The sequence below is a fragment of the Nannospalax galili genome, unplaced genomic scaffold, assembly GCF_000622305.1.
Source record: "Nannospalax galili isolate Female #2095 unplaced genomic scaffold, S.galili_v1.0 scaffold899, whole genome shotgun sequence".
NCBI classification, from domain to species: Eukaryota; Metazoa; Chordata; class Mammalia; order Rodentia; family Spalacidae; genus Nannospalax; species Nannospalax galili.
Window position 1 is genome coordinate 464,464 of NW_008343202.1, and position 14,415 is coordinate 478,878.

Consider the following 14,415-nt stretch of genomic DNA (forward strand, 5'->3'; position numbering starts at 1 on the left):
AAAAAGTAAATAGGACAGAGAGGTTTTCAGAACAGTAAAGTCCTTTTAAGATACAGGAGGGCACTTACCTTTCTATTTATTCTGGGAAAATGAAAGCGAATGAAGACACAGCTACATTTTAAACTATAATCTGTTCATTTGAGTATGTAAAAACACCTTTTCCAAGAGCCATCATTCCAGCCCTCCCAGAGATGACTTTTTGAAAAAGCGTAAGTTAGCTGGGCATAAGTTAGCTGGTGGCACATGTCTTTAATACCAGCTCCCAGCACTCTAGGCCAACTGGGACTACAGGGAGACCCTGTCTCAAAAACACCTGCCCCCCAAGAAAAAGCCTAAGTGCAGAAAGTGTTTCCCAACAAAGATCAAATGAATAGAAAAGATGTAGTTCTGAAAATAATCTTCTAAAGTTGGACCATAAAGTTACTCAACCCTGGCCACAGCAGGACTGAAAGAAACAGGAATGCCGTGGGAGACGAAATAGGCAAGAGCATGCCATTGTCTAGACCACAGAGATGTGGGGAGGGAATCTGAGCAATACAACAAGCGCGGTCATCAGCTACTATCAGTAGTCAGTGAACGGCTTTTAGCAACACGAATTCACTTCATGCTGAGTAGGCCTTAGAGTAATATCAAGAAAATTTAGGTAGGGTTAAAGTTTGTGAGCAGATATGAACTGAATACAGAACACACCTTAATCCACAGTGGATTTCACAATCCCAGGAACTGCTCCAAGGTGTACTCAATCAACCCTTTCAATATGTTTATGTAATTAGTGTTTTAAAGCTAGCTAGGTTTAAATAACAGGTTTTATAACTTGTAGCCATAGACCAGCAGAAGCTTCTCCACTAAGATTGAAAATCACCTCTATGCATTGGACGTCTATGGGAAGAAGACAGGTTAACTCCCTAGCTAAAATGATGCTACAAAAACAGAAGGGGGCTGGACCCACTGTTCCTAAAGGAAGATGGCTCATACATGGCCTTAGGTGAGGTTTGCTGTTTTGCTTTTATTTTATTATTTTTAAGTATATGTGTGTATTGCCTGCATACACAGTAACTGCACCTGTGTCGTGCAATGCCCTCGGAAGTCAGAAGATGCTGTCCGATCCCCTGGGACTGAAGTTAGGGACAGCTATTAGCTGCCATGTGGGTGCTGGGATTCGAACACATGTCTTCTGCAAGAACAACCAGTATTCCCAACTGCTGAGCCATCTCTCTAGCCCCAGAGGTTTGCTGTTTTTATGCCAATAATTCAGGTATAAATGAGTTTTACTGGGCCTCTAGTAATATTCCTCTTAGCCTTTACAGTGGGTCCATGCCTCCTAAAATATCTAACCAGATAGATCAAGAAGCATCCAAATGCCATGAAAATTACAGTTCTGAGGACTCAATATGAGCCTCGAAATCAAAACAAGTCAAAGATTTAACTTATGTCCCAGAGCCAGTGGGTAATGTAATACCCTGAGCGCCTCCATTTTATGTAAGTTTAACTGGTCAATCATCTGGTCATAGGACCACCCTAGGAAGGCGGGTCACACTAACACATGGGCAGAATACCTAGTGCATTAATGAGATAGCGAGTTTTTCCTGCCTGTCATCCTGCCTGTGGGCAGAATTCCTAGCTACAGCCATGTCTTCTGTGAGTTGCCCACTTCCCTTTTTCTTCTTCATGCCTTTCTTACTAAACATGCTTTCTTTAGGGCTTTGGGCTGCCCTTAGCATCTTGCATCTCTTTACTTTTTCTCTAAAGCTTCCTTCTCCCAGCCATGTGGCTGCCAGTCAGCCCCGTGTCTGACCTCCCAGGCAGGCTCTAAACCTGCACGGCCTCCTTCCTTCCTTCCTTCCTTCCTTCCTTCCTTCCTTCCTTCCTTCCTTCCTTCCTTCTCCTCAAGGCAGCTGCCAAGATTACAGCTCGGCTACCCTGAGGATTTCTTTTTCTTTAAAATTCTAATAAAATTATAAAATCTTTAAAAGAAATTGTCTCTATGAAGCCAGCAAGATGGCCCAGTGGGTAGTCTGCTACCAAGCCTGATGCTTAAGTTCCATTCCCAGGACCCCACAAGGAAGAAGAGACCCACTTCTGAAAGCTGTCCTCAGACCTCCACACATGTACCACGGCACATGTGCCCCCCACCACAAACACACACACCTCAGTAGTAGCTTGCTTGAACTCTTAAATGTCACTATTTCTTCACAAATACTTAAAGACATAGCTGCTTGTTCACACAGTATTATTTATATAATATAATCCACACAGCATTAAATTTATTTATTTATTTATTTATTTAGGCATAGGCCTTTAGTCTCAGCAGAGGAGGCAGAGGCAGGTGGATCTGTAAGATCAAAGCCAGTCTGGTCTACATAGGAAGTTCCAGGACAGCTGGAGTTACAGGGAAACTTAAGACAAAATTCAGGTATAGTCAGGTGTGTGGTGATGCATGCCTTTAATCTCAACATGTGGGAGGAGGAGGAGGAAAAGGCAGGTGGATCTCTAAATTTAAGACCAGCCTAGTTTACATACTGAGTTCTAAACCAGCCAGGACTATATAGTGAGACCTTGTCTCAAAAAAAGAAAAGAAAATTCAAATAAAAAAGCAAAACAAGAAGTAACAGAAACACTCTCAAGTTCTTGCTACTGATCTAACAACTGATATAAAAGTCCACTACAGCAGGATATTCTCCTGCAAGGTAACAAGTGAGCCACCTGCCGCACTCTGCAGTCAGAAGTTCCAAAGGTAACTAAACACACTGAGTTACAGTGGAAAATTACCAGCCTGGGAGTCAGATGTTAACTCAGAGGCTTACCTTAGGTAAACAGCACCTTGTTTCTCTCAGGTATGAAATGACAAGATTATATATCTCTAAGACCTTTCCTAAAACCATAGTTCTGTTTCCAAGTGGTTGTTCTCAGCCTACCCTTTTGTAATGCATTCCTTCCAAAAACATCTTCGTTTGTTTATAGATTTCTTGGCCTATCTTGTGGAAGGTCTTGAGAAATTCTATGAATTCCTTTGTCACTCGATCGGTCTCAATGCTGGTTTGTCGGTTTATGGAGGGACTAGGAGCTTTGGATTCCTGAATTTCTGCTGGGAAAATTAAACACGGTAAGTTTCATTACACAGAAGACCAATGCATAGAATTACTCTACATATCTAACATGATTACTAAAATTACATTTACTCAAAGTTAAAAGTCAAATTTAAATCACGTGATATTTCAATGTTTGACAAGTTTCCTAGAAGAAAACAAAATCTACTTTCCTAGTAGGAAGTTTAAGTAGATAAAACCATGTGATCTTAAAAGACATTCAACTGTGCTAGGAATGTCTCTCAGTGGGTAGAGGGCTTGCCTAGCATGTACAAAGCCTGGGTTCCATCCCTAGCACTGCATAAACCTGGCATGGTTGTGCACATGTGCAATCCCAGCACTTGGGAAACAGAGACAGGAAGATCTAGATAAGTTCAAAATCATCCTTGGCTTGAGGAAGCCTGGGCTACATGAGACCCTGTCTCAAAAAAAAAAAAAATACCCCAACAACAAAAAACAAGAAATACACTTTTAAAAGTTTTTTAAACTAGGGACCTGGAGAGATGGCTCAGTGATGCTCTTGCAGAGGACCTGGGTTCGATTCCCAGCACTCACACGGTGGCTAACGACTATCCATAACACCAGTTCCAGAGGCTCTGAAACCTTCTGACCTCCTCAGAAACTGCACAGTATGGGTACACTTATATGCAGGCAATACACTCATGCACATAAAATAAAATATAAACTTTTTTAAATTAAATGAAATTAAAGATATTCAAATAAAAGTTGATCATTAGTATTTTTAGCCAACATATACAATGTTTTGATCATTAATGATTATTAATCATTAATACTGAAATGGCACCCTATCTTGAATAACTTCCTTAAGGATTGCCCAAGTCTGTCAAAAAGGTCACCAGTCAAATGACAATGAGAGGAAATACAAAGTGCCAGATGACACGCAGCACCAGAATCTCCATCCCACTTCACCTGCCAGGAGGGTAAAGGCCAATTTGTATACACAGAGACAAAATTATTTACCCACCATTCAGTTTGCAAGTCACATTGCTCAAAGAAAAAAATGCATCCAAGCTGGGCACAGTGGCCCATGCCTGTAATTCTAGCAATCAGGCAAGACAATCCAGTTCCAGGTCAGTCTGGGTGACACAGATACCAGCCTGAACTGTATGATAAGATTCTGTCTACACACATATACACACAATGAGAAAAAGGTTTTGTTTTTTCTTTTAAAGGCAAGACCCACCTTTCCTTGGCCTCCTGAGTGCTGAGACTGCTGGTGTGCCCCAACACACAAGAAAAAGCATCTCTGAAGGATACTTATAAGAAACTGCCACATAGTTTAGATATTTTTTCTTTTTCAAGGCGATACTGGGGACTGAACCCGAAGTCTCACATATGCTAGACAAGAGTCCTACCACTAATTTATACCCCCAGACCTCTTTTCTCTCTCTCTTTTTTGTGTGTGTGTCTTTTTGAGACAGGGTCTCCTTGTAGCCCCAGCTGTCCTGGCACTATGTAGACCAGGCTGGCCTCGAACTCACAAAGATCCGCCTGCCTCTGCCTCCCAAGTGCTGGGATTAAAGGCGTGCACCACCACACCCGGCGTTTTTTTGTTGTTGTTGTTTATTTTTTTTCATTTTTTATTTTAAGACAAAGTCTAAATTGCCCAGGCTGTCCATGAACTCACTGTGTAGCCCGAGCTGGTCTTCAACTTGCTATACTCCTGCCTCAGCCTCCTGAGCAGGCGAAATTGCAGGCCTGAGCCACCAGGCCTTGGCTACACACTTTCTCTGAGTAACTTCTCATCTTATTTTTTTGAACTTTAGAACTTGAACTCTTTATTTTGTATCTCAGGATATATTTTTTAAATATTTTATTTATTATTTTATATGTGTGTTTTGCCTGCAGGTATGTAAGTGCACCCAAGTCATGCAATGCCCTCGGAAGCCAGAAGAGAGAGTCAGATTCCCCTGGAACTAAAGTAATGGGCAGTTGTTAGTCACCACGTGGGTGCAAGGAACCAAATCCGGGTCCTTCACAAGAGCAGCCAGTGCTCTTAAACCACTGAACCATCTCTCTAGTCCCCTTGATTATATATCTCAGGATATGTTTTAATGATGATGAGGCAGGCAGTAAAGTTTTAGTATAATAATTCTTTCTACTAGGGTTATCATCTGTTCAAGTGAGATAACACCAGTTCTTACTACTGTCTATTGTAAACCAAAAAGCTGTCTCTAACTACAATGACATCATTGGTTATGAGTCACCTCTGTGGTGACATCATTAACTATGGAGCCACCTCTAATTCATTATAACATTAATGGTCACAGAGCCACATCTAATTATAATGACATCATTGACTATGGAGCTACCTAATTATGATGACATCACTCATTATGGAGCCACCTCTAAAACACATTATGACATCATTGCCTATTACAATGTGGGTTTTCTTTTGTATTTTTGATTTTATTTATTTATCTATCTATTTACTTGTTTATTTTTGAGATAGGGTCTCACATTGTAGTCAGGCTGGCCAGAACTTTGTGGCAATCCTGCCTCAAGCTCACAAATACTGGGATTACAGCCATGAGCTCCCATAGTGCATTTTCTTATGGTGACAGTAAAGCACAAGCATCCTTTGTGCCCACACAATACTATGAGTATTAAGGAGTTATCACAGCTGGGGCTGAAAAGATAAGATGGCTTGGCAGTCAAGAGCACTGGCTGTTTGCAGAGGACCCAGGTTCAGTTCCCAGCATCCACATGGTGGCTAATAACCATCCATAATTCCAGTTCCAGGGGATCTGACACCCTCTTTTGACCTCCATGAGCACTGCACAACATAGATAAACTTACATGTATGCAGACAGTATACTCATATACATAAAATTTTAAAGTAATAAAATTTTTTTTAAACTAGAAAAATAGGGGTCAGAGAGATGGCTCAACGGTTAAGAGCACTGACTGCTCTTGCAGAGAACCCGGGTTTGATTCCCAGCACCCACGTGGTAGTTAACAAACATCTGCGGCTCCAGTTCCAGGGGATCTGATGCCTTCTTCTGACCACCACGGGCACTGCATGACAAGGGTGCACTTTTCTACATGCAGGTAATACACTCATACACATAAAATAAAAATAATATAAAATATTTTTTAAAAAACTGGAAAAATAAATGTAGGTCAGAGTTAGAGAGATGGCTCAGTGGTTAATAGTGCTTACTATTCTGGCACAGAGCCCAAACTCAGTTCCCAGCACCCTATTTGGGGGTTCACAATGGGTGAAATGGGTGATAACAGTGCATTTGATACCAGTCTGGGCTGTAGGACAAGATTCTGTCTACACACGCACACACACACACACACACACACACACACACACACACACAATGAGAAATATAAAAAGGTTTTGTTTTTTCCTTTCAAGGCAAGACCCTCCTTTCCTCAGTCTCTTGAGTGCTGGGACTACAGGTGTGACTCCAACTCCAAAGGATCCAACAGCCTCTTGTGGCTTCTGTTGTACTGCACTCATGTACATCTACCCACACACAGACACACACAAATACACAGAATTAAAAAGAAAAAAGGAGGGGACAAAGAGCACTGGAGGGATGGCTCAGTGGCTAGGAGCACCGGCTGCTCTTGCAGAGGACCCAGATTCAGTTCCCAGCACCCAGATGGCAACTAACAATCATCCAACTCCGTTTCTAAGGATCCGACACCCTTTTCTGGACTCCTCAGGCATTGCACACATGAGTGCACTTACATCCATGCAGGTAAAACGCTCATACACATAAAAATAAAAATTTTAAAAAACAAAAGAAAAAAAATTTAATGCAGACAATACCACAAAGGAGGCCTCTCCCAACAGGCTCCTACAAATAGAGGAAGAAAATACATCTGAGTCTAACAGGAAAGTGGGTCAAGATTATCAAGCCAGGGACATGGAGAAATGGCTCGGTGGTTAAGAGAACAGGCTGCTCTTGTAGAAGACCAGGGTTTGAATCCCAACACCCACAAGGCTGCTAAAAACCGTCCATAATTCTAGTTTCAGGAATCCCAACACCCTCTTCTGATTTCCACGGGCACTGCACAAGATATGGGTACACTCACACACATGAAGCCATAATACTCATATATGAGAGAACAGGTTCTCACACTATGGGACTGGATACAAAGTAACAACTTTAAAGGGTCGATTTGGGCAAGTGTGGTGGCACACACCTTTAATCCCAGCACTTGGGAGGCAGAGGCAGGAGGATCTTTGTGAGTTCGAGGCCAGCCTGGTCTACATAGTGAATTCCAGGACAGCTGGGGCTACAGGGAGACCCTGTCTCAAAAAGACAAAAAAATAATTAATTAATTAAAAAATAAAATAAATATACAAAATAAAAGGGGAAATTTGCAATAATCATCAAAGGTAAAATCCACATATCCAGGGGCTGGAGAGATGGCTCAGTGGTTAAGAACACTGGTTGTTCTTGCAGAAGACCCAGGTTCGAATCCCAGCACCCACATGGCAGCTAACAACTGTCCATAACTCCAGTTCCAGAGGATCCGATGGCCTCTCTGTCCTCCATGGGCACTGCACAACACGGGTATACTTACATACATGCAGGCAATACACTCATACAGATAAAGTAAAAATAATATATTTGGGGGGGGGTCTTTTTGAGACAGGGTCTCCCTGTAGCCCCAGCTGTCATGGAACTCACTGTGTAGACCAGGCTGGCCTTGAACTCACAGAGATCTGCCTGCCTCTGCCTCCCAAGTGCTGGGATTAAAGGCGTGTGCCACCATGCCTGGTGGGATAAAATTTTTTTTTTTTTTAAATCCACACATCCAAGCCGGGCGTGGTGGCACATGCCTTTAAGTCCCAGCATTTGGGAGGCAGAGGCAGAGGCAGGCGGATCTCTGTGAGTTCAAAGCCAGCCTGGTCCAGGACAGTGGGGCTTACAGAGAGACCCTGCTTCAAAAAAAAAAAATCCACACATCCAGCCAGGTCTGGGAAATGCATGGCAATCCCAACACTCAGAGGCTGGGGCAAGAGGATCATGGATTTTAGGTAAGTCTGGACTACAAAGTGAGCCATTATGTCAAAAAGTCAACCAAACATCCAGTATGGTGGCACAAGCTTTGATCCCAGCACTTATGAGGCAGAGGCTGGTGAATTTCTGTGAGATTAAGATCAGCCTGGTGTACATAGAAAGTTACAGGCCAGCTGGGGCCACAGCGAAACCTTATCTCAAAAAAAAAAAAAATAAGATCATGTCTCAAAAGAAAAGGGGGAAGGAATGGGGACCTGGAGACATGGCTCAGCAATTAAGGGTGCCTGCTGCTCTTCCAGAGGACCCAACAACTGTCTATAACTCCAGTATCAGGGAATCCAATGCCTTCTTCTAGTTCCATATATGTTGTACATTTGCATACACGCAAACATAACACACACATATACATCAAATAAAAATAAAAATTTTTTAATGTAAAAAGCAAAACAATGAGGGGAAAAAAGCCCATTGAAACACTAAGGAAAGAGAAAAGAGTCAACATCCAAATAATAAAAAACAGCTTACTACCAGGTATAAAGAAAGGCATTTCATAATGAAAAAGAAGTTAAGGCACAGCAATCCCAAATATATATCTAACAACATAGCTTCAAAGCACAAGAAGCAAAAACTGATATAAACAGGAGAGATGAACTAATTTACAACTGGAGATTTCAATCCTCATTGAGTGATTGGTAGTGCAGGAGATAAGAGAAGCCAAAAAGAACATAGTACTTGGGCTCTCAAGATGAAGCAGTGGGTAAAGGCACTTGCTGCTAAGCCTGACAACTTGAGTTCAACCCCCAGGGCCCACAGGTGGAAGGAGAGCCCCAACTCCCACAAGTTGTTCTCTGACCTGTGCGCGCGCACACAGGCGCGCACGCACGCACGCACACACACACACACACACATGCACATACACTCACACATATACATAGCAAATAAATGTAATTTAAAAAAAATTCAAAACCCACAACACTTGAGCAATGCCATTATTCCACCTGACCAAACTCAAATGTCTAGTATGCTCTACCCAACAGAGTATGTGTTCCACATGACAGGATAACGATGACAATAGCTCACAGCAAGTGTTGTAACCTGCTACCTGCCTCTGCAAGACAACCCTGTCACCCTCACATACACCGGACAGTACTCCCACAACTGGCAAACGACGCAGCCGAGGAAAGATGTTTAGAAACTTGAATGATGTTCAGTTGCCCCAGCAATAAAGGGTAGAACTGAACTCATGTCTGCATGCTAAGCTGAGTCACAGCACCTTCCTACATCCAAAGATTCCCATGCACCAGAGGGCCAAGTGAACTCTTGAAACAAAGTCCTGGGTCTCTGTGGGGACTGAAAGCCTCAGGGTCAAAGGCAGAGAAACCCAGTCATTTCCTTTACTGTTTTGCTTGTATGCACTTCTCCACCAAAAATACTTTTAATTAAAACAAAGTACTCAACTGAGCATAGTGACTTAATCCTGTAACCTTGGCTGAAGCAGGCAAACAGCAGGGAGTTCAAAGCCAGCCTGGGTACGGAGTGAGACTCTCTCTCAAAAATCTACCCCCATCTCAAATTGCCTTTTAAAATGTAAATGGAGAGGCAGCTATGAGCACTTGCTGTTGCTATAGAGAACCCAAGTTTGGTTCTCAGTACCCATGTCTGACAGCTCACAACTGCCTATTCTCCAGCTCCAGGGGATCCAATGCCCTCTGGAGGCACCTGCACACATGTACACTTACACATAAATAAATGAATAAATCTTTAAAAAATGTAAGTGGTTGGGGTAGAGCTCAGTGGTAGAGGGGCACCCTCAGTTCTATCAGCACACACTAAATAAATACATAATTTTTTGAGACAGGGTCTAGCCCCAGCTGGCCTGGAACTTGCTATGTAGACCAGGCTGGCCTTGAACTCACAGATATCTGTCTGCCTCTACCTCCTGAGTGCTAGGACTAAAGGTGTATACCATCATATCCAGCTATAAATATACAAATGTTAATTCTACTAGCTATTTACAAATTAGTCTAAGTTGCTGAAATAGATGCTTGGCTGTTTCTCTCCTACCTTCCTAAAAATTCACCCCTTCTAAGAAACGAGAGGACTGGGTCAGAGGCAGAAAGAGAAAGTCAGTCAGTCAGTTCAGGTGTGTGGTTCTTAAGAGTACGTGGAAAGGTAAAGAACGAAGGAAGATGGAAAAGAACTCCATCCACATGGCAAGGACTTGGGCATCAACCTAAACTCATCTCGTGTTTCTGAAACAGAAACAGAAAGAGAATCTGCAGTCCATCCAGCCAAGCAGGCTCTCTACCACCCAGCTGAACAGTTTAAAAAGCCTCCCAGCAGAGCAAACTTGCACCACAATGCAAATAGGATTCCTAGCTGTCAGTCAATGAGCCCTTCCTAGGGACAAAGTGTCATGCTTATTAACTCATTAACACTTAATAATGTGGCACATTATTATATATACACATGAATAAGATGAGCTTAAAAGCCTGTCACTTACACACCCAAAGTCGCATGCTAGTCTGAGGAAGAGCTGGGATTTGAAACCAGATTTGAATCCTAAACCCAGGCTCTTTAGAACCACACTGCAGTGTCCTACTATACAGCATCTGCTTATGCCTATTTAAATCAGTCAACTAGAGAGAGGTGGTTAAAAAGTGCTTGCTAGCCGGGCATGGTAGCCCATGCCTTTAATCCCAGCATTTGGGAGGCAAAGGCAGGCTGACTTATGTGAGTTAGAGACCAGCCTGGTCTACAAAGTAAGTTCCAGGCCAGCTGGGAATACAGGGAGACCCTGTCTCAAAAAGACAAAACAAAAAAAAGAGTGCTTGTTGCTCTTGGAGAGGACCTGGTTCAGTTCAGCATCCACATAAGGTAGCTCATAATCACCTTCCAGCTCCAGGGAATCCAATGCTCTCTTCTGGCCTCTGTGGACACTGCACTCACCTGCACATACCCACACAGACAGAAAGACAGACAGACACACACACACATACACACACACACTCACACACAAATAAAATGAGACTGAAGAGATGGCTCAGGGGTTAAGAGCAGTTGCTGCTCTTGCAGAAACCCAAGTTCAGTTCCCAACATCTACAAGGCAGTCCACAACCACCTATAACTCCAGTTCCAGGAGATCTGTTACCTTCCTGAGGCACAGCATACATGTGGTGCACTTATACACATGCAGACAAGACAGTCACACATTAAAAACAAAAAAAAAGTAAAACTTTTTTTTTTTTTTCTTTGTCTTTTTGAAGCAGGGTCTCCTGGTAGCCCCAACTGTCCTAGAACTCACTATGCAGACTAGGCTGGCCTTGAACTCACCACGCCTGGCAAATAAAACTTTTTTTTTTTAAAAGAAATAATTGGCCCGGGGTGGTAGCCACACCTTTAATCCCAGCACTTGTGAGGCAGAGGCAGGTGGATCTTTGAGTTTGAGGCCAGCCTGGTCTACATAGTGAGTTCCCGGTCAGCTGGAGCTACAGGGAGACCCTGCCTCAAAAAGACCAAAAAGCTGGGCGTGGTGGTGCACACCTTTAATCCCAGCACTTGGGAGACAGAGGCAGGTGGATCTCTGTGAGTTCAAGGCCAACCTGGTCTACATAGTGAGTTCCGGACAGCTGCATATGCACATGCACAAGAAAGAAGGGATAGTTGGGAAAAGAAAGGGCATCAGCAGAGGTGGGAGACGAGATGTGTAATGAAAATGACCAAAAATACACTATATACATGTGTATATGAAATACGTGTATGAAATTCATCTTTATGTGTAAGATACACGTTAATTAAAAATTTTAAAAGCCGGGCATTGGTGGCGCACACCTTTAATCCCAGCACTCGGGAGGCAAAGGCAGGTGGATCTCTGTGAGTTCAAGGCCAGCCTGGTCTACAAAGTGAGTTCCAGGACAGCTGGGGCTACAGAGAGACCCCGTCTCAAAAGACCAAAAAAATAATAATAATAATAATAATAGCCAGGCATGTTGCTGCACTAGAGTCCCAGAACTGGGGAGGCAGAGGCAATCAATCTCTGTGAGAATGAGGCCAACCTGGTCTTCAAAGGGAGTTCCAGCTGAGGCTGCAGGGAGACCCTGTCTCAAAAAAAAAAAAAAAAAAAAGAAAAGAAAAGAAAAGAAAAAAGAGAAAGGAAGGAAGGAAGGAAGGAAGGAAGGAAGGAAGGAAGGAAGGAAGGAAGGAAGGAAAATAAATCTTTAAAAAAATAATAAATCAGCCAATGAGAGGGGTCAAGTGTGCCTTGGTGTAGGCTGAGGCAGAAGGATCATGGGAGCTCAGGAGTTTGAAGCCACCCTGCGGAATACAATGAGATTCATTTCAGTCACTCAGAAGTCAGTGAATAACAAGCAAGCAAACACCTACAATGTTTGGCTGTTGAAAAGATAGATCAAATATTATAAGAAACTACATCTTTAATACATGAAAATAAAACCTTCACTAATTTTATTTGAAGAACATTATAAATAAAGATAACCTGAGGGGCCTGAGGAATGGCTCCACTAATAAAGTGTTTCCTGTGCAAGCACGAGGACCTGAGTTCCACATTCTGAGCACTCACTAAAAAAGCCAGGTTGTGGTAGCACACATCTGCAGTCCCAGCTCTGGGAGGCAGAGATAGGAGGATCCTGGAACTCACTGGCCAGTCAGCTTAGCCAAACTGATGAGTCTCAAGTTCACTGAGACCCTATCTCAAAAAATAACAGGGAGAGTAATCAAAGAAATGTTGATCTATGATGTCCACACTCACAAATATGTATGTATACCACATACACACCTACACACAAATTCCTCAAATCCCTTAGAAAATGTGTTTTCTTTGCAACCAAGCTGACATGCCTTAAAAGCTTCCTTTTGGGCTACCAATATAAATAAACTAACAAGAGCCAGGGCACCACGTACTGTGGAAGCAAATTAGACACTGAATTCAATGAAGAGGACTGCTAGTCTAGATTGTAAGTTCAAACTGCATTCAGTATATGCAAACCTTACTCAATGGCTGTGGTGGTTTGAACGAGAATGTCCCCCATAGGCTCCAAGTACTTGGACATTTTGTCCCCAGTTGGTGGTGCTGTTTTGGGAAGTCTTCAAAGGTGAGGCCATGGGGGCGGGCTTAAAGAGTTCCTGAGCCTTGCAGGATCTGGAGTAGCTCTCTTGCTTCCTGTCTGCTTGAAGATGTGAGAACATAGCTTCTGCTCCTCCTCCAGCCACCTCTGCCACCATGCCTCCTCACCATGATGGACTGACTCTTGTCCCTTTGGAACCATAAGCTCAAATAAACTCCCTTGGTCATGGTGTTTCTATCACAACAGAGAAGTAACTAATACAACGGCTAAACAAGTACTCCAGGCTGAAGGAGAATGCTTACCTGGCACTTACATGAATAACCTCTGGAAAAATCCAACAGTGTCCCTAGTTCAAAGTAAGGATTTTTTGTGTGTGTGGGGGGGGGGGCATCTTTTTTTTAGACAGGATCTCCCTGAAGCCCCAGCTGTTCTGGAACTATGTAGACCAGGCTGGCCTCCCAACTCACAGACATCATCCTCCTGCCTCTGCCTTCCGGGATTAAAGACGTGCACCATCACACCCAGCTCAAAGTAAGGAATTTTTAAATACTATGAGGTCTTTACCCCCAGAGGTTTTCTACATACAAAAACAACTAAAAAGTTACAAATCCAAAGTACAATTCTAACACTGAAAATGAAAAGGAGCCAACAAGATGATTCAGTGGGTAAAGGCATTTGCTACTACTGCCTTTACCTAACTTGCCTAATGACCTGAGTTCCATCCTTAGAACCCACATGGTGAAAGGAGAGAACTGACTCCTCTAAATTGTCTTTTGACTTCCACATGTGTGCCATGACACATGTACACATACACATAGGCTGGAACTCACTAAGTAGACCAGACTGACCTCAATCTTACAGAGATACACCTGCCTCTGTGTCCTGAGTAGTGGGATTAAAGGCATGAGCCACCATGCCTGGCTTAAAAAAAAAAATTAAAGAACCAGGTGTGGTAGCACATGCCTTTAATCCTAGCATTCTGGAGGCAGAAGCAGGTGGATCTCTTCTGTGAGTTTGAGGCCAGCCAGGTATACATACAGAGTTCTAGGCCAGCCAGGGCTTACATGGTGAAACCTTGTCTCAAAAAAAAAAAGCCAGCCTGACGTGGTAGTCCCAGCACTTGGGAGGCAGAGGCAGGCAGATCTCTGTGAGTTCAAGGCCAGTCTGGTCTACATAGTGAGTTCCAGGACAGCTGGGGCTACAGGGAGACCCTGTCTCAAAAAGACCAATAAATAA

General features: G+C 43.1%; 1 protein-coding gene across 5 annotated transcripts in view; it reads right to left on the reverse strand.

The window, feature by feature from the left end:
• Rabgef1 (RAB guanine nucleotide exchange factor 1) overlaps positions 1-14,415 on the reverse strand; it is a 51,711-nt gene that overhangs the window by 11,672 nt on the left and 25,624 nt on the right. For 3 of the 5 annotated variants that reach the window (XM_008839142.3, XM_008839143.3, XM_029566480.1), the window contains exon 4: positions 2,916-3,085. In XM_008839142.3, the coding sequence (XP_008837364.1) occupies positions 2,916-3,085 (170 nt within the window). The remainder of the gene's footprint in view (positions 1-2,915; positions 3,086-14,415) is intronic. The other 2 variants (XM_008839144.3, XM_017799655.2) reach the window with 1 other exon arrangement.